Source organism: Rhineura floridana, chromosome 2, assembly GCF_030035675.1.
Source record: "Rhineura floridana isolate rRhiFlo1 chromosome 2, rRhiFlo1.hap2, whole genome shotgun sequence".
Lineage (NCBI taxonomy): Eukaryota > Metazoa > Chordata > Lepidosauria > Squamata > Rhineuridae > Rhineura > Rhineura floridana.
This window is the reverse complement of record NC_084481.1, coordinates 133,240,092-133,266,963: the sequence shown is the minus strand read 5'-3', so window position 1 is coordinate 133,266,963 and position 26,872 is coordinate 133,240,092. Positions and strand designations below refer to the sequence as shown.

At 41.5% G+C, this 26,872-nt stretch overlaps 1 protein-coding gene across 1 annotated transcript in view; it reads right to left on the bottom strand.

Moving 5' to 3' along the window:
* Positions 1-26,872, bottom strand: part of KIF18A (kinesin family member 18A) — a 69,607-nt gene that overhangs the window by 19,791 nt on the left and 22,944 nt on the right. Inside the window, exons 7-13 of the mRNA XM_061610576.1 lie at positions 25,422-25,598; positions 24,482-24,556; positions 24,106-24,209; positions 18,651-18,813; positions 16,270-16,434; positions 12,505-12,626; positions 10,547-10,776 (exon numbers count right to left, since the gene is read on the bottom strand). Coding sequence (XP_061466560.1) covers positions 10,547-10,776; positions 12,505-12,626; positions 16,270-16,434; positions 18,651-18,813; positions 24,106-24,209; positions 24,482-24,556; positions 25,422-25,598 — 1,036 coding nt within the window. The remainder of the gene's footprint in view (positions 1-10,546; positions 10,777-12,504; positions 12,627-16,269; positions 16,435-18,650; positions 18,814-24,105; positions 24,210-24,481; positions 24,557-25,421; positions 25,599-26,872) is intronic.

Here is a 26,872-nt window from a genome sequence, read left to right as displayed (position 1 = left end):
GGAAGAGGGGAGGGGAGGAAGAAGGGAGAGGACCGGGAAAGGAGGGAAAAGTAGTTCTGATCATTTGTATGCTTATTGAGTTCAATGGGATTTACTCCTATGCAATCATGGTTACGATAGGTAAAACTGACTATGGGGGAGGGGGAAGGAGTGGACTAGAGGGGGGCAAAGGAAGCAGGATGGCAGGTTTGATCATTTGCATGCTTATAGATTTCAATTTTAAAGATTTCAAATTTTAAAAGGGGTAGGCCTAGAAGTAGGCATTGTGAGAGCAGGGGCACAGGATATAAATTCAGAAGAGCAAAATTACCACAGGCCTAACCACAAGTGCCAAAGACACTTGAAGAGAGACACTGCTTACAAGTGCCTGTACGCTAATGCTAGGAGCCTCCGAACCAAGATGGGAGAACTGGAGTGCTTGGTCTTAGAGAAGAGCATTGATATAGTGAGCATAACCGAGACCTGGTGGAATGGAGAAAACCAGTGGGATACGGTTATCCCTGGATATAAACTATATCGGAAGGACAGGGAAGGATGTATTGGTGGCGGAGTCGCTCTATACGTGAAAGAAGGCATTGAATCCAGCAAGCTCGAAACCCCAAAAGAGGCAGACTCCTCCACAGAATCGTTGTGGGTGGTGATACCGTGCCCCAGGAGGGACTTAATACTGGGAACGATCTATCGTCCCCCTGATCAAAATGCTCAGGGAGACCTTGAGATGAGATATGAAATTGAGGAAGCATCCAAACTAGGAAATGTGGTAGTAATGGGTGACTTCAACTACCCGGACATAGACTGGCTGCATATGTGTTCCAGTCATGACAAAGAAGCAAAGTTTCTAGATATTCTAAATGACTATTCCCTAGATCAGTTGGTCATGGAACCGACCAGAGGGACGGCAACCCTGGACTTAATCCTCAGTGGGGACCGGGACCTGGTGCGAGATGTAAGTGTTGTTGAACCGATTGGGAGCAGTGACCACAGTGCTATTAAATTAAACATACATGTAACTGGCCAATTGCCAAGAAAATCCAACACGGTCACATTTGACTTCAAAAGAGGAAACTTCACAAAAATGAGGGGATTGGTAAAAAGAAAGCTGAAAAACAAAGTCCAGAGGGTCACATCACTCGAAAATGCTTGGAAGTTGTTTAAAAACACTATATTAGAAGCTCAACTGGAGTGCATACCGCAGATCAGAAAAGGTACCGCCAGGGCCAAGAAGATGCCAGCATGGTTAACGAGCAAAGTCAAGGAAGCTCTTAGAGGCAAAAAGTCTTCCTTCAGAAAATGGAAGTCTTGTCCGAATGAAGAAAATAAAAAAGAACACAAACTCTGGCAAAAGAAATGCAAGAAGACAATAAGGGATGCTAAAAAAGAATTTGAGGAGCACATTGCTAAGAACATAAAAACCAACAACAAAAAATTCTATAAATACATTCAAAGCAGGAGACCATCTAGGGAGACAATTGGACCCTTGGATGATAAGGGAGTCAAAGGTGTACTAAAGAACGATAAGGAGATTGCAGAGAAGCTAAATGAATTCTTTGCATCTGTCTTCACAGTGGAAGATATAGGGCAGATCCCTGAACCTGAACTAACATTTGCAGGAAGGGATTCTGAGGAACTGAGACAAATAGTGGTAACGAGAGAGGAAGTTCTAAGCTTAATGGACAATATAAAAACTGACAAATCACCGGGCCCGGATGGCATCCACCTGAGAGTTCTCAAAGAACTCAAAGGTGAAATTGCTGATCTGCTAACTAAAATATGTAACTTGTCCCTCGGGTCCTCCTCCGTGCCTGAGGACTGGAAAGTGGCAAATGTAACACCAATTTTCAAAAAGGGATCCAGAGGGGATCCCGGAAATTACAGGCCAGTTAGCTTAACTTCTGTCCCTGGAAAACTGGTAGAAAGTATGATTAAAGCTAGATTAACCAAGCACATAGAAGAACAAGCCTTGCTGAAGCAGAGCCAGCATGGCTTCTGCAAGGGAAAGTCCTGTCTCAGTAACCTATTAGAATTCTTTGAGAGTGTCAACAAGCATATAGATAGAGGTGATCCAGTGGACATAGTGTACTTAGACTTTCAAAAAGCGTTTGACAAGGTACCTCACCAAAGGCTTCTGAGGAAGCTTAGCAGTCATGGAATAAGAGGAGAGGTCCTCTTGTGGATAAGGAATTGGTTAAGAAGCAGAAAGCAGAGAGTAGGAATAAACGGACAGTTCTCCCAATGGAGGGCTGTAGAAAGTGGAGTCCCTCAAGGATCGGTATTGGGACCTGTACTTTTCAACTTGTTCATTAATGACGTAGGATTAGGAGTGAGCAGTGAAGTGGCCAAGTTTGCTGACGACACTAAATTGTTCAGGGTTGTTAAAACAAAAAGGGATTGCGAAGAGCTCCCAAAAGACCTCTCCAAACTGAGTGAATGGTCGGAAAAATGGCAAATGCAATTCAATATAAACAAGTGTAAAATTATGCATATTGGAGCAAAAAATCTTAATTTCACATATACGCTCATGGGGTCTGAACTGGCGGTGACCGACCAGGAGAGAGACCTCGGGGTTGTAGTGGACAGCACGATGAAAATGTCGACCCAGTGTGCGGCAGCTGTGAAAAAGGCAAATTCCATGCTAGCAATAATTAGGAAAGGTATTGAAAATAAAACAGCCGATATCATAATGCCGTTGTATAAATCTATGGTGCGGCCGCATTTGGAATACTGTGTACAGTTCTGGTCGCCTCATCTCAAAAAGGATATGATAGAGTTGGAAAAGGTTCAGAAGAGGGCAACCAGAATGATCAAGGGGATGGAGCGACTCCCTTACGAGGAAAGGTTGCAGCATTTGGGGCTTTTTAGTTTAGAGAAAAGGCGGATCAGAGGAGACATGATAGAAGTGTATAAAATTATGCATGGCATTGAGAAAGTGGATAGAGAAAAGTTCTTCTCCCTCTCATAATACTAGAACTCGTGGACATTCAAAGAAGCTGAATGTTGGAAGATTCAGGACAGACAAAAGGAAGTACTTCTTTACTCAGCGCATAGTTAAACTATGGAATTTGCTCCCACAAGATGCAGGAATGGCCACCAGCTTGGATGGCTTTAAAAGAAGATTAGACAAATTCATGGAGGACAGGGCTCTCAATGGCTACTAGCCATGATGGCTGTGCTCTGCCACCCTAGTCAGAGGCAGCATGCTTCTGAAAACCAGTTGCCGGAAGCCTCAGGAGGGGAGAGTGTTCTTGCACTCGGGTCCTGCTTGCGGGCTTCCCCCAGGCACCTGGTTGGCCACTGTGAGAACAGGATGCTGGACTAGATGGGCCACTGGCCTGATCCAGCAGGCTTTTCTTATGTTCTTATGTCCTTAATGGTATTTACTCCCATGCAATCATGGTTAAGATAGGTAAAACTGACCATGGGGAGGTGAAAGGGGAGGAGGGGAAAGCAGGGATTGGAAGGGGATGGGGATGGAGGGACAAAGGAAGGGGGAAGGAAGGGGCAAGAGGGAGGGGATAGGAGAAGGGAGTGTGGGTTTGAACATTTGCATACTTTCTGAGTTCAATGGGATTTATTTCTGTGCAATCATGTTTGAAAATGGAAATGGACTGCCTTCAAGTTGATCCCGACTTATGTTGACCCTACTGATAGAGTTTTCAAGGTAAACGGTATTGAGAGGTGGTTTTACCATTGCCTTCCTCTGAGGCTGAGAGGCAGTGACTGGCCCAAGGTCACCCAGTGAGCTTCATGGTTGTGTGGGGATTGGAACCCTCATCTCCCAGGTCGTAGTCCAACACTGACCTGGGGGAGGGGCAGGGAGGGGAGGGGAGGGGGAGGAGATTGGGTGGGTGGGCACTGGGGAGAGGGGAAGCCCCTTACCTTTCCAAAAGGAAGACATTGTGGACAATATTACTTTTCAGCGTTTCCCCCACCTTTTTATTCTACAGCAGGCACATGTAGCCTCCCACCAAATTTAAAGCAAAGCTGTCCCTGGCCACATCCGCACCAGGCCTTTATTTCACTTTGGAAAGTCATGGATTCTCTCAAAGAATCCTGGGAAGTGTAGTTCATGAAGGGTGCTGAGAGTTGCAAGGAGAGGCCCTGTTCACCTCACAGACCTTTATTTATTTATTTAATTACGCTTTTAAACCGCCCTATAGCAATGAGCTCTCAGGGCGGTGTACAGCAAAATAAAACCACATTTAAAGAACGAACAAGTGTGGATTAAAACATACAATATAAAACATATTTAAAAACAAAATTAAAATACGAATAAAATAAAAATACAATTACAGTTAAGTTTAAAATAAAATAAAATTTAAGTTTAAAAGTTTAAAATGCCTGGGCGAAGAGGTAGGTTTTTACCTGGCACCGAAAAGATAACAAAGAAGGCGCCAGGCGTATCTCATCTGGGAGGGCATTCCATAATTCGGGGGCCACCACTGAAAAGGCCTTAGATCTAATTGTTGTTCTCCGGGCCTCCCTATGAGTTGGGACCTGGAGAAGGGCCTTAGATGTCGAGCGCGGTGAACGGGTAGGTACATAGCGAGAGAGGCGATCAGATATTGCGGTCCGATGCCGTTAAGGGCTTTATAGGTAAGAACCAACACTTTGAATCTGGCCCGGAAACATATAGGTAGCCAGTGCAGTTGGGCCAGAATAGGTGTTATATGGTCGAATTTCTTCGTCCCAGTAAGAACTCTGGCCGCAGCATTCTGCACTAGCTGAAGTTTCCGAATCGTCTTCAAAGGTAACCCTACGTAGAGTGCATTACAGTAATCCAATCTAGAGGTTACCAGAGCGTGAATAACTGAGGCGAGGTTCTCCCTGTCCAGATAGGGTCGTAGTTGGGCTACCAGCCGAAGCTGGTAGAACGCATTCTGTGCCACTGAGGCTACCTGAGCCTCAAGTGACAGGAGCAGATCTAATAAGACCCCCAAACTACAGACCTGCTCCTTTAGGGGGAGTGTAACCCCATCCAGAGCAGGTCTGACATCAACCACCTGGGCAGAGTACCCCCCCACCAACAGCATCTCAGTCTTGTCAGGATTGAGTTTCAGTTTATTAGCTCTCATCCAGTCCATTATTGCTGCCAGGCAGTGGTTCAGTACATTGACAGCCTCACCTGAGGAAGATGAAAAGGAGAAGTAGAGTTGCGTATCATCAGCATATTGCTGAAAACGCACTCCAAAACTCCTGATGACCTCACCCAGCGGCTTCATATAGATATTAAAGAGCATGGGGGACAGAACTGAACCCTGCGGGACCCCATATTGGAGTACCTTCAATCAGAGCGGCTGACTGTTAAACCTGTCTGGCCACTGGAGCTCTGTCAGTGGAATAGGAGTCTCCTCTCAGCACCCTTCACAAACTACACTTCCCAGAATTCTTTGGGGGAAGCCATGGCTGTCTCAAGTGAAATCAAAGTCTGGTGTGGGTGTAGCCTCCTGACTAGCCAAGCCCAGCAGCTGTGAGTCTGGCTTTTAGAACACTGACAGTTGGTTCTTAGGCTGCTTTCACACTGCACGTTATTCCGTTATTCTGATGATTTCTGACCAGGTAATTTGCGCATTAAATTTGATATTTCACATGACGCACAAGCTAGCTCCATAATTCTAGTGGAATGTAGTGGAAGTTGAGCGTTAATTTCTGTGATAAATGATACCAGAAATAATCCGTTAGCAAGGCTGGGAACCTAGGAGTTTATTGCTAGCTGCAGCCGTTCATGTGACAGGCATTCCAGCATGCAGTGCATTCCCGCCCTTTAGTTGCGCACGCTGTTTTTTTTTTTTTGCCTGATGAACGTTGTACCGAGATTCTGGCATCAGTGAAGATAGCAGCAGCATTTCCCACACATACCCGTCTTGATACAACTAAAACAATTTAAAAAGTCAGATCCTAAAGGGAGAGGGCTTTCATGGCAACAGGACGACACCTTACACAGTGAGGAACAGTGTGCATGGGTGAGGGACGAAAACAAGCCGTGTGAAAGACAGTTGCGCAAAATGCCAGTATATCGGCTGAAAAAGCTGCTGTTCCTTAATGCAACAGGTGAAAGGGATTTTAGAAATTGGGACAGAAGCTCTACTTTTTTAATTCATTAAACTAAAGCAATGAGCCCCATGTGTCAAAGGAGCTTTACTAAGCATGGCCGACACTATCATTCAGTTCAAAGCAAAATTTATTAAATTAATTAAAAATCAGCCAGGCATTTTTTAAAAAACTTTTAAACAGCCGAAGATGAAGGTCAGTGTATGGGGCAAGGTCAGTAATAGGATTCCAGGTACTCTGTGAACATGGCTGATATTTAATGAATTTCAACAGATGAGAACTCTGACAGAAAAAATCCAAAAGGGTTGGGTTGTTTTTCTCTCTTTTTAGACTTAGAACTCTTTATTCTCTCTGACTGTTTTGTGTATTGCCATGAAAATTTAGAGGGTTGTTAAGCAAGCATTTCTGAGCTCAGGGCTACGTTTTGTAAGGTTTTGTTTTGTTTTGAAATGAGCTTATAGGAAGCATCAGAATGGCATGGGGGGTATTTTCAATTTAACATTGCAGAATGTGAAAAATCCACGCTGGATAGTATCTCATGGCTATATAATTTTTGAAACACGCTGGGCTCAGCTCAATGAAAACATACTTCTTGGCAACTAAATGCCTCCTTCCATCTTTCCTCACATTTGGGGCTTGCCTTTTCTGTTGCAGGTATTGTCTACCCCAAACCAGTCTCCAAAGTGCTTCCACTCTCCTTCCCCAGAAATTAAGGGTGCTCAAGCTACACTGTGCTTGGGAGAGAGGAGGATCAGAAAGAGCAACAGTGAAAATTTTTTACATCTGTGTTTACATTGTAGTATTGGCTATAAATGGTGCTTCATTATAATTGTTAAAGAATTTAAATTATTTCACAACCACGAATAACTTAGGGGTTTTTTTTGTAATTGGTCCCAAGAGTTAACAATTTGATAATAAGGTAAACACCTAGTTCATGGCTGCAGAATGTGTGTACACGTGTGCATGCACATTTGTACTTCAGAGGGAGATCTCTGACCTTTCTGGGATGAGGAGCTTTCATGATGGCAGAGTTTCCTAGTACATCACATGCAATCTAGTGCAAACTTAGGACCTCCAAAGGTTGCTGAACTACAACTCCCACCATCCTTAGCAATTGGGCATGCTTGCTGGGGCTGATGGAAGCTGCAGTTCAGCAACTTCTGAAGGGCCAAAGGCTCCCCACCCCTGTAGTACATAATAGTTTGGCTCTCAAGTGTGGTGCAAGTACTTCAAGATAGAACTGACATGTGCTTTGATATCTGGCACCAGTCTGAAAATCTTTCCAACTCTGAGTAGGAACAACAAGGAAATAGTTGTATATGAGACTGGGAAAAGAGAAGAACTTCTCAGTGCTGAGATATACATACAGAACTCCTAACAAGAGCCCATAAATTTTGGCTTTGCTCAGTGGCCAGCCTTTATTTGTGCTCACCACTGGCCCTTTTCTCCCCTAAGTCCTCTGTACGCAGCAGAGGTCTTGGGTGGGTGTTTTCGTATTGTGCAATGGAACAGCCAGGAGCAGTGACCAAGTCTCCTATGCTGCTCTAAAGCTTAATGCAATAGAAAGTACCACTCACCCTATTCTGCTGTACATGCTCCTGGCTGCTCTAAAGCTCAGTTGAATATAAGACCTCTTCTGAGGTCTCTGTAATTTACAAAAAAAATCCAGGGAGGGGGAGCTGTGTGCTGCTGGGTACCCTGCCCTAGCTAGAAAGACCTTCCTCTGGTAAGTGGATTTGTTGAAGCTCAACACTGCAGCTCAGCCAGGAAGAGTAAGCCATTGAGAAAAGAAGGACTGGGGGAAAGTGAGCCTACATTTCCAGCATGGACCAGTGTGTCAGAACCAGAAATGCTGAGGTGTGACCAGAAACACACGACTGGTTTAGACAGGTACACAATGGTTGATTTGACCTTTTCTTTTTTTAACTGGACGAACATCCAAGCCTATCATTGTCTCCTTTGTGCATTGCTAGCGTGATGAACAGATGCAAAACACCATTAAATATTATAGAATATAGATAAATAAACTACTGTTCACTGATAATTGGAAGTAGATGGCTTTACTGGTACTAGACAGCATAGCTAACATTTATGGGCGCAGGTACATTTAATATCTAAAGGAGGACATTAGCAATTTTTTTTTCAAAACTACTTTATCTTAGTAATCAATTTACATTTAAGAGCAAAACAGTAAATTGCACATGCTTGCAAGCTGAGCTCACACACACCCTTCCTGTTTGATTCCTGAGATGCATACTGTATTACTTTATTAAGATTATACTGCATACATACTTCATCTTAACACAAATGAAACTTTATGTGACCAATTTATCCAAAATAGAGAATTTTGGAAAACTCTTTGAAATATTCCCATGAGAAGATAAATACTAAAATATACCAGTCTCTCAATTCATAAAAAGATTGAAAACCAAGAGTCTAGTGACAAAAAAAAGGAACTGCATTGCTGTTACGTTGATAAGTAAAGCCCATGCAATTATGCTGCAAGTGAAATATGGATTTTTAAATATAGAATAATGACCGCTGTGTAACAGGTGGCCCATGTTTTCTCAGCCTTTGTGCAAAACCCCATTTCCTGTCTAACATCTTGAATGGATTGTGCACCAAACACTAATACTAAAAAATTTTTAATGACCCAGAATGGTGCAATGGGATCTGTATGAATTTTTATTTGAAAATTTCCTTACTAAAGATGTCATGTCTTCCCAACAATTTGCAAACCCCTTGCTCCCCATGCTTTTCTAAGGAAACAATTTCTGTTACCAGTGATCTTTTTGTATGTGTTGGATCTTTAAACAAAGCCTACCACTGATTTGTCTTAACTTATAAAACTTTAGTACAATTTTCCTTATCTAAGTTTAGATAGTAAAAGTTCTAGCATACTTACTGTATAGAGTTATTCTTAAGCCTAGCTGTCCATATCACTCTTTCATTTTTGAAAATATGAGCATTTTACTGAGGACAGTGATTTTCAAACTTTCTGCCTCGAATAAACTGTTTCCACATCAACCTACCTGCTGAAAAACCTCTGTATTACTGTAATTTAGAGTATCCAGAGTGCACAGCAAGCTCACACAGAGTGCTGGCAGAATCTATTAGGCCTCATAATTGCCCCCGCAAGTTGAGGGTGCATTCTAGAACACCTCCTGAAAACTCCTGACACTGCGTTGCTGGGGAAGATAAGGAACAGAAGTCTTTCAGGGAAGTTTGTCGGTCAATACTAATCTTACTGAGCCTCCGTACAGCCTCTAATGTCAAGGAATACTAGAATTACCACTGACACTTAAGAACCACTGGCTTAGAGGGATCCAAAGCAATGGCACTTCTCCCAGCAGTTGTGTATAAATTAAACTATTTTCACTCAGTTGCATGCAGCTACATTGCTGGTCACGCTGGAATGTCCCTGGAGAATGGAGCATCCAGGAAGGAGCAGTTGTGGGGGTACAGTATATCCTTTAAGGAGGAGTTAGTACAAAAATTGTAACAAAAATTGTAACTCACACTTCCAACACAAAGCAACATACAAGGAACATTTTCTTAAATTGATTTAAAGATGCTTCACTTCATTCTATGACAGAAATTGTTCATGACAAAAATTGACCAGATCCTATAAGCCCCTTATATCATCTGATCTGGGTATCTGTAACAGTTGAATGCTTAAGAAAGGTAGCACAAAGATAACAAATGGCTTTAATCCACAGAATCCCCTTTATGCCCTTAATCTTCAGATGCAATCTTCACAGTGGGAATTTTCCTTATCTTTCCAAGACAGCCCGACCCCCCAAATAAAACATCAGAAGCAACTTGCTACACTTGGGAGGAATTCAGAAAGGATGGTTAAAAGAAAGAAAGGTCCTACTGTGTAGATATCTCTAAACAATTCTCCGGATCAAGGCTTATATTAATGCTTTTCTCCTTCCTTTGAAGTGAATCTGTACATAGCTTTGCTCCAGATCACCTCCAATGTCTACCCTAGAGCTGTTGTTTTTGTAAGGCACAGCCAATGTTAAGTTGAAACTGCTACATAAGGACGAGCTGAGCTGTGTAGGCTGATATTCCTGAGCTGAAGATGTATTTCAGTTCCATGACAGGGCTCTTCCTTACTACATTACACCTTAGCTAGTAAGCCAAAACTAGGTTTGGTCACATTGAGCTGGGTCCAGAGTTCTAGTGAGCAGAACTCTGTCCACAAGGTGCTTCTTTTAAAGGAAGAGGGTGGGGAGGCTATTCTGATTCCTCCTTCATCCCTGGAAAAAACTTCTGCACTGTTTGGGAACCCTCCAGGAACTGCAGAGGGAAACTGGCAAAAATCACCTTCCCGGTAGTCTCCCTCCAGCAAGAGCTTCTGCTGGAACTCAGTCCTTTTTGTTCAAGGAAGAGATGCTCTGGATCCAACTCACCGTAAATCTATCCCAACATTTGAGAGTTTCTACAAAATGCAACATTTTAGAAACACACAAAGAGACAATGGTCTACTTACGGCAAGGAGTACTTTGGTAGCTCACAAGCTGCGGAAATGCCATGATGGCAGACGCTGTAGGTGGATCATTTTCTTTTTCAATCATCTGGTCAGCCCAAACGACAGCTTTCTCTCTGTGAATTAGCTGCTCAAACTCCTTGAAGTCATCCTCAATGGCAGCATTTGCTAAACCTGCATTCTTCAAAGCTACACGCTGCTTTCTTAGAACTGGAAGCAAAGCACTTAGTATTCTGTAAAAAAAATGGTATAACTGTAAACATCTCAAAGACAGCATGGTACGTTTTATTTAATAAACACAAGTTTTATTTAAGATGCATAATATATAGGCAGACACCCTCCCTAGAAAGTATACACATGTTTTTGAATACCAGTTCCTCAGTGAGAGAGGACTAGTGGCTTCATGTCTTGCTTCTGGGTTTGAGCTTCTTGTTTGGCATTTTAAAACTCTGTCCATATTCCCCATAAGCAAGTCTTTATTTTTGCAGATAAGAAGATATTTTTGCAGGTTGTTAATCCCTAGCTGCTAACCTACATTTACATCAGCATCCCTGTACCCTAAAATTCTTTAATTAAACTTTCTGTATTAATTCAAGAATTCTTTGTAACAGGAAGCAGCAAAGTGCAGATATTTTGACTGCACACATGCAGGACCTATACACACACACACTTAGCCCGTCTCCCCAGCTGATCCATGCAGATCAGTTGAAGGGGGTTATTACCCTCTTTCCAAATGATCAATCTGCTGTCTGGGGAGGGGCAGTTTGCATTCTTACTAGGGCACTGAGCTTTCTCTGCCCACTCCAGTGCTATGTCTACTTTTTTTAAAAAAAATCTTTTTGCCACCATTGCCAAAATCAGCAGAGGGGGGTGGAAAAAATTGTGGGGGTCTGGATAGGCTCCCAGACTAGTGGTTACTCCCCCCCCCGTTTCAGGAGGTCCAAGAGGATATCATGGTCAATAGTATCAAAAGTAATTGAGAGATTCTGATACAGGTCATCAACCTGGTCTCCAAACCAGGAAGTTAGACTGAACATTTATCATCTTATTGCCAGGCACTGCTGGAGAGCTGCCTACAAAGAACTCATTTATCTGTATCTGTTTTATAGGCTATTCTATCCAAGGACCTATTCACAGGAAGGAAAAGGCCAGCAAGACAAACCAAACAAATCAATGCTTTGCTATATGTTTCCACAAGCAGGTGCCATAGTAAATGTGGTGATCTGGAACTTCTGGACTGGAGCAAAAGGACATGTAGGCTTAGGTATGATATAGAACAGGAATGGCAAACCTCTGTGCCCCCCCCCATTGATTGTGTTTGTGGTGGCAAAACACACACACACACAGCGCATTGGGATGGGCACAGCTCAGTGCCCTTATAGGGAAGTAGTCATTTGGTGAGTGGGAGATATCCCCACCCTCTTTCAGTTGAACTGCATGGATCAACTGAATAAGGCAGTGGTGTATGTGTCCTGTGTGCAAGATGGCCACACCCACCACTGGCATGTGGCCCCAGAACGCTTAGCCAAGTGTAAATTCGACCCTCAGGCCACAAAAAGGTTTGCTACCCACAGTATGGAACTAGGCATATTCTCCTGCATGCATCTTCAATGTTGCATGGCTGCCTTCTCCCCAGTTCAAGAGGCAAAGCTACAAAGTCACAGTGGTTTGCCTACGGAGTTTTAACAGCTATGGGCTTGATTTTCAGCATACTTTCCAAAGCGATTGGCCACCAGTGTGTTTAAAGGGTGCAGGCATTACCACAGAGTTATTCTAAAAGAACTAGAGAGAGAGATCCATTCACTTCAATGAACTGAAAAACAGATTTCTCCACAGAAAGTCTAGTCAATCATACTGCAATTTTCATGTAAAATTAGCATAACTGCAGCTTCTACATACATCAAAAGAAAGCTTTGAACAGGCAAGATGTTCAAAATATGGCATTTCAAACATGGGCTTACTTTTCTGTCTGTTTATGTTGCTGCTGTTGGAGGGATGCTAGAGTCCTCATGTATTCCGTTTGAGTTCTCAAATCCTTTAGTTCTAACTTCACATGATAGTACTGGAGATCTCTGCAGAGCTCCTGGAAAAGAGAGCCACATTTAAACCAAACTCATACACAGCCAAACCAGGAATTATGGTAATACTACTACTACTACTTCAAGAATAACCCTTCTATAATGGAAGTGGCTTAAAGCTTTACCAGATGATGGGGACTGCCACAATATAGCAGAGATGGATGAGTATTTTCTCTTTGAGAGAGGACAGATAGCATTATAGAGTCAAAGAGCAAGATCTAATTGTGGGAACCAGCTAGTGCAACAGTCATTCTGTTAGAGGGAGCTCCGTTTTAAACATAGCACAATAGCCAACTCCAATGGATGGCTTGGACCAATGAAAATGTCCCAAAGTGTTAAATTTGCATGTTTTTTTCCTGTCATGTTACTACCACTTGTGTTAACAAAAATAGCTTGCGCAACAATGCCAACTCTCCTGCTTCTTGCACTAATGTTATGTTGAATCCTGCCCAGAGCTGTCTGCAGAGAATTCAACTGAATGAAGGTACCACCAGGTAAAAACAAAACCTGAAAGACCTCAGAGATCTCTCATAGGAGCCCCCCTTAAATCTGAGGCTGCTAGAGTAGGAAACCCTGCTTGCATGCTGATAGATTGAGAGCATCTAGGCAGGAGAGCACTCTCCACTCAGAGGTCAGAAAAGGACCAATATCACATCAGACACTAAGCTTTTAGAGTGACAATAATATAAAAGGGGAAAAAGTCAGCTTACTAGCATTCAACAAGCATCCTTGGGACTCCCATTTATTAACACATTTTTACATGCTAATAACTCTTCACTTTCAACAGCAGCAAGATACATAAGAGATTGTTTCAGTGGGACTTCCGGGAAGGGTGACTTAGCCTGTGCCTGCTTTTGAGACGGGCTCCTGCCTCAAAAGAAGCTTATTCAGATATATCAGTCAGTTTTTTCTTTTTTTTTTGACTGATTAAACTTCTCCCGGGTAGGGAGAAACGAAGAGATTAACCTCAAAGCCTATTTTTGTTGGGACGACCAGATCTCATTAATTTATGGGACGAGGTCCAGCCGACGAAGGTGGGACGGATTTTCAACAGCAAGCTCTATCTGTTAAAGCGAACGTTCATCTTATCTTCTAAGAGAGAACGCACTAACAGGCAAGCACCCTTCTTTCTATATTTTTCTTTTACTTGACTTAAATTGTTGCTGTTTAAAAGAGATTTGCCAGATTGATCAGTTTTTGACATCTCACTGGGGAGCCATAACTTCTCTCTGCTACGCACTAATTAATAGCTTATCTCTGTTTTTGTTGCAAAAAGCTGTCCTGGATTTGCATTCTAAAGATATACACAGAAGAGGGATTTCTATTCCAGATTTTTATTTTGAAAAATATTATACTGTTTTGAGACTACTCTCTTTTTGGTCTATTTTATTTTGACGAATCTGTTTCTTGACGATTGCCATTAATTGTTTCGATCCTGGGAACTGCATTTTGTTTACTTAACTATTGGAGAGATAAGGCTGTCTGCTCTGTTTATACTGTGATGTCACCAAGTTTGGAGAATTAACCCAATTGTTGCTGAAATAAGAAGTGGTTTTCCTATATTTTTCTTTTAAAATGGCAATTAAGAAAGTGGCTGAAAATCTGGAAATAACTATGTTTCAGAAAATAATGGATGAGATTGAGATAATGAAAATTGAATTGAGTAAAATGAAGCAGGAGATTAAAGATATAAGGGTCCCTGTGAGAGAGGTGACCCTGGAAGGGGTCCCTGTGAGAGAGGAGACCCCGGAGATTGGAACAGGGGTCCCTGTGAGAGAGGAGACCCTGGAGACTGGAATAGGGGTCCCTGTGAGAGAGGAGATCCCGGAGATTGGAACCAACGTGGAACAGGAACAAGATTTGGAGTCTATGGACTTTAGAAATAAAATCTATTGTTTGGAACTCAATGTTATCTCTGAAGAAATGAATGAAGATTCTAGAGATAAAGTTATCAATGGCATGGATAATCTTCTGGACTGGAATGATGTGATGGAGCCCAATATAGAGAAAATCTATGGAATTAACTGCAGCCATGTGACAATGGAAAAACTTTTAAGAGATGACCCAGTGTATTTTGAAAAAAAGAACAGAGATATGATTTTACAGCAGTATTTCAGCAACCTATTCAGAATGGATGGCAAGAAAATATTTGGGATAGAGGTAATTCCCATCAGACTCTTACTATATGACTATGGCTTTGACAGCAAGATTATTATGGAATACTGATAATGGAAGATTGGATATTGAAATTACTGGACTTAACAAGACTACTGAAGATGGAAGATGGAAAATGGAACTAATAGAGATAATAGAACAATGGCTACTGAAATTATTGAACCTAACAGATTCTGATGTGATGGATTAATTGAAATGTTTATTTTGACTATGGTTATGACAATAAGATTATCATAATTAGTAATGAGATGGATTAATCGATATGCTTATCTGGAAAAAAAAATTGATAGATATATTTCTTAAAGAATTGAAACCTCTCTTTGACTTTTTGTGGAAAGAATAAAGTAATGTTTATGAGATTTGATGATTAAGTAAGATAACTACTGGAGGAAAGTGATTTTATAATATGACTTAAGAGACAGGATTGTTATATATTATAGACTTATAACTGATTTGATCTTTGACAAATGGGAAGTCAATATTTTACTCTTTATTTTTTATTTTTGTTTTTTTTTTCTTTTTTTTCTTTTTGTTTAACTATTTTTGATTTTGTTTTTTGTCTTTGAATGTTTTGTGATTTTGTCTTGTGTGTTTTATGAAAATCTGAATAAAAATTATTGAAAAAAAAAAAAAAAGAGATTGTTTCAGTGGTAGAAGTTGTGGGAAGAATGCAACAGAAACTAGGACAATTTTGTTTATATCCTCTTTTAAAAAGGAGAAGGCAGATGCTTTATTTTCTGCCTGGGTTTCTTCTTACAGTTCATATGAAGACACCATTCACAGCAAGAAATTACAGCAGTCTATTATAGTCACACCACTGTTCAGTGAAGTACAGGGGTGTATTTTTTAATATCATAATTTATCATAAAAGAAACCTATGAAAGCAGTGGAAAAAACATGCAAATTTTCTTAAGAAAATTGCAATGGAGAACAATTTGTCTTCTATCACATTACAAAGTTTGTTGTTGTTGTTATGTGCCTCCAAGTTGACTACGACTTATGGCGACCCTATGAATCAGTGACCTCCAAGAGCATCTACATTACAAAGTAGCTACCTACAAAAACAAAAGCCATACAATTAGCAATAGCAACTACTGTTTTTAAATAGGGACCCATGAAATTTCACAAGCGAGGTGGTAAGTGATTTGGACTTAAGGGTCAGCTCAAACCCAGTCCCTTATTCATTGTCGCTAACCCCCTCTCCTTTCATTTCTGCCTTTCCTGGTAAACTCCTGGGTTATGGTCAGAAGTGTGGGAAACACCCTTTGTATTTTGTCACTAAGTTAGGTCCCCGGCATGTTGCCTCTCCCTTTCTCTCCCCTCTAGCTCATTTCTAGCATTCAAATGGAATTTGGGGGATTTGTTTGCACATGCTCATGAATTTGCTTACTGCTAGAGCAGAATGAAGAGCAATCCACACCTCACTCGAACAGCTAATGTTATTTTCCAGGAACCAAAGGGAAAAATGTTTACCTGAGGAATATGGCCATCTCGACCTAGGAGGCGGATTTCGTTTTCTACTCGATGCAACCAGTTAGTGTTGTCCTCAAAGCGTTTAGTCTCCTCCTCTTTTCTCTTCTCCATTTGCAAACACCGGGATTTAAGTAATGCAAGCCGGTGATCGTGTTTGCCAGTTGCCTGTAACACAATAAACTTAACTTTCAAACTAATGACAGAACCAGATAATATGGCGAATTATCAACACAATAGCATCTCATCCTCCCTGGTAACACACCCTGTGAAACAAAATACATAATGTGATGTGATTCACATTGTTTCTACAACTGTGCTCCAATTGATTGGCTTCTGTAGTCAGGGGCCCCATTTGCAACTTACATTAAAAGCAGCACAATTCTACATTAAATGGGATTAAAGTTGATGGCTTCCCCCAAAGAATCCTGGGAACTGTAGTTCGTTAAAGGTGTTGAGAGTTGTTCAGAGACCTCTACTCCCCTCACAGAGCTACAGTTCCCAGAGGTCCCTGAGAAGAGGGACTGACTGTTAAATCACATTGGAAATTGTAGCTCTTTAAGGGGAACGGGGTCTCCTAACAACTCTCAGCACTCTTCTTTGGAGAAGCCATGACTATTTAAAAGACTGCTTTAAATGTATAAGGCAAATGGGGCCAGAGCAATTCGGTGTGATGTCAACATGTAAAAAACTTAAGATTTTACTTGGGAAAAGCAGGCTGCTGTTTTTGTTGACAACCATGCATTCTCTGTATTGGCTAGTTCAGTACACATTCTCCTAATCCATTAGTAGTAAGGTTGGTAAAAACAAGTCACTTAGGTCTGGACCCAAAAGGAGTAAATGCATGAATGTTCTGCGTATGCACTCAATATTTTTTTCAAAGAGATCTTTGGAGAATGTGGTCTCAAAATGCCCTTTGAACTCAGAAGTTTGGCTGTTAAGCATGAAGGTTTTCCAGAGGAAAAGCTGCTAATGTATGTACACTATTTCCCTCCATTTCAGCTTTTAAAATATTTCATACCTCATTCAGCAGCAAAAATTTATATCACCTTTAGTTTCAGAATGCTATCGCTATACTCAATTGAGAACAGATGTTTGAGAAAAGCTAACAGAGAATTATTTTACAGCAGGACCTCAGAAATTGGCATTGATGGTTAACTGCTATGTGAGCGAGGTTTATATGTATATATATATTAGCCCCTTGAGCTGCATCATTTGCAAAAGGAAATATACAAAACAGATGATTAAAAATAAGGTGTAAAAAGTCTATCAATAAAAAGTATAGAAGTAGGAGATAAAAGCTGTTATACCACACATAATAAAAAATGGTGACCAGAGCCCAAGCCTCTTTTCCTACAGTTATTGAAGAGCTGTTATGAAGTCACAGACTGGAGTAACTGCTGAGGTGGTTCAGTCAGTGGTAGAATATAGAAAAACAGTGCAGGTTAAGGTCATTTTGAATGGAAGACCGCTGACAGACGCTCAAGGGGCAGAAACAGCAAAGCTAGTGAGACCCACTGAGAGGGAAGAATGCCCAGAGAGTGAACTAAGAGACAGAAGGTTTGAGTGACAGGATGGCAGAAGGAAGAGGTAACAGAGCTGACAATGAGCTGAGAAGCGGGGACTGAGGAAAAGAGACGCAGAGAAGTCAAAAGGCATGGAAAAGAACCGAGTGACAGAGTGGCTGGGACTGGAAAAAACAAAAGAGGACAAGGAGATGAATTCTGATTAGAAACACATAAAGAGGATTGCTACAAGCCCCCTCCTACATTGAAAGCACTGCCAATGTGTGTGCGCTGATTCAGTCCCCGGGGCTAAGTGTTTGGTGGCTGGGGAAAGTAGCCTCACATGTCTGTGGGCAGTATCCAACTAACTTTTTCCATCAGTGTAAGGATTTCTGCTTGCACAATGGAACTTCTCCCCCTTTTCCCCTGCACACCTAACTCTGTTCTGGGGTTTCCCCCCAACCTGCTGGAGTAGATTTGGGGAGGGTACAGGGCATGCACGGGAAGAGGAAGGGGAAAGTTCCATTGTGCAAGTGGAAATCCTTGCGCTGACAGAAAGAGTTAGTTGGATACTGCTCTATAAATGTATGTGTTTAAGCTGCTGGTGCACATGTTGCCACTGGGGAAAGCAGGGGTTACCAACACAACTCTGCCCCCCTCTCCTGCATGCTTTCAATGTAACAGAGGGTTCATATGATCCCCTTCAGATCTCTATTAAGTGACAAAGATTTAAAATTAACATAATTAGTATTGAGAGGCCCCAGATGACTTCAGCAAGTAGACATTCAGGATCAGAACCACAGTTCTTTCATTAGGTATTATACAGCTTTGCGTAAACAAGGCAGAATGGACAGAAGAACTGCCGTACAGACCACTTACCTTCTCCAGTCTCTCTGGAGAGCACATCATTTTGATTTGTTCATGACAATGCTTTTGATAATGAGTTTTAAGGGTGTTTTCTTTAAGTCGGAGTTCTAGCTTGAGAAACTCTTTTCTGATTTCCTCTCGATTTGCAAACACACTCTTCAACATTTCTCTGAACCTGCCCAAATGTTTATATCAAAAAGGACACAGTTGCATAAAACACAGCTTTAATGGAGAGAAAAAAAGTGTTCTTGTCAGGGGCATCACACTGCAGTAGATAGCAGTTTCATTTTTTTATTTTTTAAAAATGAAGAGGTTAAAACATTAAAACAGGAGCAAGAAGCTGTGGGCCTCCAGGTGCTGCTGGACTACAACTCTCATCATCCCAGACCATTGGCCATGATGGCTGAGGCTGATGGGAGTCCTGCAGCATCCCACCTCACCCTTGCAATAAAGAGTTCATTCAGATATTACAGAGACATGTACAGAAAAGCATAATGCCAATGATCAGGCAGAAACTTGATTTCTCAAAGGCAGTTGACTGTACATTAATTACCATGCTCTTTGACAAAAACTATTACCTACTGTGACCATATTTTCCTAGGGAAGTGTATCAAAAGACTAAATTCTTAGGCTGACTAGCACAGGTCCCTCAATTTTGACCTAGGCCTTGCATTGGGGGAGGTGTAGGGGAAGAACCATGTCAGATTCCATATAGGTCCACAATTCCAAGCTGGTGCATCATTAACGAAAATATTGAAGTAGCCTTGTGTTGGCTGCTCAGTGTCTCCTGGACAAAAACAGACTTCAGTGAAAAAGACTTTAGAAACAGTCCCAGTCCTTACTGCTAAATGTGGGAAAATGTAGTATGGATACAGCAGTACTAGAAATTGTCACAGATGTATATAGTAACAAATTAAAAGGTGGACCCTATGTTCCAGGATGGGGCTTTAGGTGGGACCCAGGTTGGCAAATAGTGATATCTATTGCTCTGAAGGATCCACAGAGGCTCTGTCTCAAAACATAGCAAATATTTTATTTTATAAATTCAGGCTACTGTCAACAACAGTTGTAAATTATTAGTGCCTTCCTTGACTGCAGTAGATTAAAAACCTCTTTTAATTGGTGTATTACAATGCAGGTAACCATGGGCAAGTTTTATTGTAAAAAACTGTGATGTTATACATAGTGATTAGTATGCATGATCCTCCCCTTGGGATATTTTCTATATATGGAATTATAGGAGCTGTAGTTTATATCAGATTAAAAAAAGTAAAATTACTTAATATGTTTATTATACAGAAAAAGGTGATAAAAAGTTCTCTCGCTATGTACACATTTCTGCTTAACATAACTTTCCAGGTTATTTTTATCCAAGTAGGCAGTGATTTTCTCTTATAACAGGAAAAAATTTTTTAACACACCCACACACCCTTTAGTAGTATTTTAAGATTCTTACTCTGAAAGAAATTGTATTTCCAAACAAAACAACAAAATTAAGCCGTCAAAAATTTGCTCTTAACACAAAATGTAGGGGATCAAATTCTCCTTGGTCAGTACTTGTTTCCCAGTTCCCAGCTAGAGGATGACTGCAGACCTTGAATCCTGACTTCACCACATTTACCAAGGAACTTCTATTCCAAACATACATACATCACACAGCTGCACTTCTAACCCCTCTATTGCCCTGGTTGTAATCAGCTGACTCCAAAGCATCCGACTGCTTCAGAACCTCAAAAGACAGATTATGGATTTCACTGGCCATTTATTTATTGAAAACATTTCTATTGCAACTTTGTTCAAGAAGGTCAGGGTGATCAAAAATGATTACAAAGTAAAACATTATTATACAAGTATTTAAAATGTGAAATTATTAGTCATGAGAATATGTAATTGTTTTTAGATATGTTATTTTACTTTTATTGTATTGTTTTAATACAATACTGATGCGTTTTCCATCCTGGACTTCTTTGGGAGGAAGGGTGGGATATAAGTTTAATAATAAAAAATACAAAATGAGCAAAGACAACAGCAGCAGAGTAAGAATAAAAGCACCCATTCCAAACAATTTCCAGCATAGAGTAGGAAAAAACATTTTTTCCAGCTGAGCTTAAACAGGTCAAGTACAAAAGCCCCCCGAAAAAGGACGGTCAACAGTCATGACAAAAAAAAAAAAAGCCAGTAATAAGGAGGCAAACTGAGTGTTTCTTGAAAGGGAGTTTGAGTTTGGGTGTAGCAACTAAGGAGCTCCTGTCCCAGGTTCCAACCTAATGTACTTCTGGGGAGTACACAGTTCAGACATTATGTAATTAAGGCATGCATTATCATGGCCAGATCTGCAATCTCCAAGAACAAGTGCACCAGCCTAAGCTGGGCAAAGGCACATCTGGTCGCATCCAAGGTTAAGGCCAGGTCTCCTCAAAATGATGAACCTGGATTTTCAAGGGGAGTGCTATCCCGTCCAACACATGCAGAATCCCTACCTCAGGATCAGCTTTGGTAATGTAATAGGTAATACCATCAAGATGATTGAGGGAAAAAATGGATGTATTATATGTACTTCAGGAGGATCATCAGGTATTTTCCCTCACATTCTTTGTACATGGGAGTGGATCAGGACAAAGTATAAGTAGTTAGAAAGAAACAAAAGGTAGAAGAGAGTATGAACGGGAAGGATACTCCAGTGGTTGTGACCTGCAAGGTGCGTGCAATGTTTGTTTTCTTGCCTGAGAACAACATGGTGTACACATGCAACAAGTGCAAGCTCGTGGCACTGTTGGAAGAAAAAGTGAGAGGCCTGGAATGGCGGGTGGCCATATTGAGGACTTAGATAGAAAGCTGGAACAACAGCAGCAAAGAGAAGTGGAGGTGGAAGAGCAACAGCATGTGGTAGCAGAAGAGGAGACTGCTTTGGAGAGGAACAACGAAGTGGAAGAAACACCATGGGAAAGAGTGACAGGAGCAGAAGAGCTAGAAGACATCCTTCACCAGTGGAACTATGGAACCGCTTTCAACCACTCGAGGATGAGACTGGAGGACAGCCTGTGGACCACACCATACTTGAATTCTTGATTTTAACAGAAGCAAAAGCTGAGAGTAGCCATACGCACACCCTGGACTTCAGGAAAGCTGATTTTAATAAACTCAGAACAATTGTAAGTATGGTTCCATGGCAAGTGACCCTAATGAGGAAAGGAGTCCAAGATGGGTGGGAGTTTCTAAAAAAGGAAATTCTAAAAGCGCAATTGCAAGCAATTCCAACAAGGAAAAAAGGGGGGAAACAGCAGAAGAAGCTAATGTGGCTTCACAAAAAGCTTAGAGATGACCTGAAAACAAAAAAGGACACATACAGGAAGTGGAAAGAAGGCCAGGCCACAAAGGAAGAGTACAGGCAGGTATCACAGAATTGCAGGGATGGTATCAGGAAGGCTAAAGCTGAGAATGAGCTGAGGTTAGCGAGGGATGCTAAAAGCAACAAAAAAGCTTTCTTCAGGCAAGTCCATAGTAAAGGACAGAGAAAAGAAATGGTGGCACAGCTACTCAATGAGGATGGCAACATGATAACAGATGACAAAGAAAAGGCAGAAGTGCTCAATTCCTACTTTGGCTCAGTCTTCCCCCAAAGAAGGGTGTATGACCCTCCCGGGAAACATGAAGTAGAAGGGGCAGGATTGGAGCTTGACACTGATAGACAAATGGTCAAGGAATACCTGATCACTTTGTTCGAGTTCAAATCGGCAGGGCCTGATAAACTGCATCCTAGAGTATGGAAGGAACTGGCTGAACAACTCTCAGAACCGTTGTCTATTATCTTTGCGAAATCATGGAGGACTGGTGAAGTGCTGGATGACTGGAGGAGAGCGAATGTTGTCCCTATCTTCAAAAAGGCAAAAAAGAGGAACCAGGGAACTACAGACCAGTCAGCCTAACATCAATCCCTGGAAAAACTCTGGAGCAGATTATAAAGCAGTCAGTCTGTACGCACCTTGAAAACAATGCAATGATTACTAGGAGCCAACATGGATTTATGAAGAACAAATCCTGCCACACTAATCTTATCTCGTTTTTTGATTGGGTAGCCTCCCTTGCAGACTGTGGGAATGCTGTGGACATAATATATCTCGACTTCAGCAAAGCTTTTGACAAAGTGCCCCATGATATTCTGATTAGCAAGCTAGCTAAATGTGGGTTGGATGGAACAACTATCAGGTGGATCCACAGTTGGCTCCAGAATCATACTCAAAGAGTGCTTATCAATTATTCCTTCTCAAACTGGGCGGAAGTAATGAGCGGGGTACCACAGGGCTCGGTCCTGGGCCCAGTGCTCTTCAACATTTTTATTAACGACTTGGATGAGAAGGTACAGAGCATGCTTATCAAATTTGCAGATGATACAAAATTGGGGGGCATAGCTAACACCGTGGAAGACAGAACCAAAATTCAAAGGAATCTTGATAGGCTGGAGCACTGGGCTGAAAACAACAGAATGAAATTCAACAGCGATAAATGCAAAGTTCTACACTCAGGAAAAAGAAACCAAATGCACAGTTATAAGATGGGGGATACTTGGCTCAGTAATACAACATGTGAGAAGGATCTCGGAATTGTTGATCAGAAGCTGAATATGAGCCAACAGTGTGGCTGCAAAAAAGGCAAATACTATATTTGGCTGCATTAACAGATGTATAGTTTCCAAATCACGTGAAGTACTAGTTCCCCTCTGTTCAGCACTGGTTAGGCCTCATGTTGAATACTGCATCCAGTTCTGGTCTCCGCACTTCAAGAAGAATGCAGACAAACTGGAACAGGTTCAGAGGAGGGCAACAAGGATGATCGGGGACTGGAAACAAATCCCTATGAGGAAAGACTGAAAGAACTGGGCATGTTTAGCCTGGAGAAGAGAGGACTGAGGGGAGATATGATAGCACTCTTCAAGTACATGAAAAGTTGTCACACAGAGGAGGGCTGGGATCTCTTCTCGATTGTCCCAGAGTGCAGGACACAGAATAATGGGCTCAAGTTGCAGGAAGCCAGATTTTGACTGGACATCAGGAAAAACTTCCTAACTGTTAGGCAATGGAACCAATTACCTAGAGAAGTAATGGGCTGTCCGACACTGGAGCCATTCAAGAGGCAGCTGGACAGCCATCTGTCGGGAATGCTTTGATTTGGATTCCTGCATTGAGCAGGGGGTTGGACTTGATGGCCTTATAGGCTCCTTCCAACTCTACTATTCTATGATTCTATAATGGAGTTGTTTGTTTATTGAATATTTGTCGAGTCCCATTAATTTATACATTCAATTTTGTCAAGGAATGCAGCCACAAGATAGCAACATGGAAGCAGGGAACAAGCCTCCCCGTTATACGTAGTGGCCAGGCACATTATGGTACATTGACTGAGAAAGGCCGATAAGAAAGGAGACGTTAAACATGTTTCATTATGGAAAATGTCGTAACTTGTTTTTTACCTTGATATTTCCACCTGTTCTTTTGTACATATAGTGGCATGATTTTCAGGAGCAGACATTTTTTCCAACTCATAGACTCTCAGTTTCTCTTTCAGCATTATGATCTGAAACAGGATGATAGTGCATTTGATAGTGAAAGGGGGGTGTAGTTCGCATCCCATTTTTAGTTTTCCATTTGTATCATCAGACAATTTTTCAATTTTTATTTTTAACAACCCCACACCAATGATACATCACACTTAATATGATGTAGAAACGTCAGGTTTTCTGGAACTTTGGGGATATTTTGGTGCACAAAATTTACACATGCTTTTAATTATGTTGTCATACTTTATGTGTACCTCAGAAATATTAACTCTTAAAGTAACTGTCATACCTCTTTCTTTTGTTCTTCACAAATCTTAACATATTGACTTATATGGCTGTCTATGCTTACAACATTGCTCTTCAGCTGTGAAGGAAAAAGAAAGTTCAGCTTTACAAGTATGGCAACATTGTATAGCTTTCTATTGCTACAAAAACTATTTTAAAAACAAAACCCCTTACTATGCAAACATTGTATCAAGGACATCAGTCACCAAAAAAAGGTCCGATTAAGTGACACATAGCAACAATTGCAATGGGATGGATCCAAACTTGCCCAAACATAGCAAAAGAGAATAAGATGGATTTAGACCTCCCCCCCAATACCCTTTCCTCCTGTTGCCCCCAGCACCACTCACCCACACTGTTCTGAAGCTTCCTCTAACCCTCCGGAACAGCTTTACAGGGGGCCAGAGAAACAATAATCACCACCTGTTCTCTTCCTCCAGTGCCAGAGAAACTCTGCTGAGGCCAAGTGTAGTTTCAACCCTATGGATGGTTTCCAATGCTGTGCTCACCCCAAGGGGAATTCCCTGCTCCTGCCTTCTGAAATAAACTTCTCCCTCCCAAAGGCTCTCCTCAGGGTTGGGATACCCTTGGGTAAGGCCTAGGATATGTGTGTGTGTGTGTTTGCAGATGAAGAAGGGAAATGAGGGGAAGGAAGAGTGGGTACAGGTCAAGGAACTGCTCTCCTCTTCAAAACAATACCAAGAAATAGAGAAAGGGATGTGAATCAAAGAAGGCAAATTTCAGAAAGGTTTAATCACTTCAAAAGAACAGCTGTAACACTGCTTATCTAAAAAAAGAGTGTGGCATAAGATTACTACACTATTTCCAAATATGAAGCGAAAAAAGAGAGTATTATATTTTTCCTGCTGCAATTTTCCACTCATAACAAACATGGGTTTATAATTTGAAAGTATCAGTGCAGAACTTAAAAAAGGTTTACTTACAGAGGATTTGATGTCCTTGGCTCGGTTGGCATATTTAAGGGTGTTATATGTGTCATCATAGAACAGAGAGGAAGGACTAACAGCAGCTATAATTATAGTACGGCAATTTCCTCCAAGAGAATCCTTCAGTAAACGAGTCAGCTTGCTGTTCCGATAAGGAATGTGCTGTTTCTTACTCTGGAAGAACAAAAAAAACCCATGCATAAGAAGGTGAGTGTTTAATGGAGAGCTGAGATTACTGTAGCGTTAGATCATGACCTACTATGTACAGCTGTTTCACACTGCACATCAATAGCAGGTGATAAAAACCTTGACATCTTTTTGTTTCCATTAGAAAACTTCTTGCAATGCCGAGTCAATCCCATAACATGTCCTCCTATATGAGACAAAACGCCAAACATTTCTTCCAATTATATCATTCTCAAGTTCTTGAGAGGAAGGGAGGATGGATGCTATAACTCCCCTCACCTCCCAATCTCTGTGCTTTCACATACAAAGAGACAACAGTCTAGTAAAAACCAGACTCTTTTCCAAATTCAGCAACAGCAGTTGCATGTTCCCAACACAATAATTCCAAAAGCCTAGCCTATGCCAAACACCGTTTAGATTTCTAAAGGAAACTCAAAATGGGAAGACAAAGCAAAGCCGGCAGTAGATGCAGCACACACCCTATATTTAGCTACTTTTAAAAAGTACTACAGGCGGGCCCCGCTTATACGGCAGGTTCCGTTCTGGACTGCTGCCGTAAAGCGGAACCCACTGAGTGTAATGGGGTGTGTCGTGTGAAAATGCCGCAAAAATGCCGCAAAAGCACAAAACTGGCTTTAAAACGGGGAATTTCCCGCTGCCGCATTAGCGGAACGCCGGAAAGCGAAGCGCCGGTAAGCAGGGCCCTACTGTATAAGTAATTTGATAGGTTTTTCTAGGCCTGCTACTCCTGTTCATCCCTGTTTTAACCAGGACAAATCCTTCACAATTGTCCCTGCTGACAGAGGCTATGCCCTCAAAACAATGAGAGAACCAGTTGCAATGATTGACAGGGCTGAAAGGTACAAGACATATGATGTGATCTATTTGGGCCTGCCCTTAAGGCTGGTGCAAAATGCAGCAGCTAGGCTATTAGCTGGAATGCCTTATTGCACATGTATTACATTGCTCTTAAATGAGCTACACTGGCTATCAGTATTTGTTATTGTTACTGTTATGAATTATCTTCCCTTCACCCAAAGGTCCTAGGGCGGGTTAGAACAATTTAAAAACACATTATCAAAAACAGTTAAAAACAACCTAAACAACATCATGGAAGATAGGGTGGGTCCTAAAAATATAGATCTCAGGTATCGAAGGCCTGGGTAAAGAGGTGCATCTTCAGCATTTGCCAAAAGTCATACAATGAAGTTGCCAGATGAACCTCGGTTGGGAGGGAATTCCACAGTTTAGAGGCTGCCACA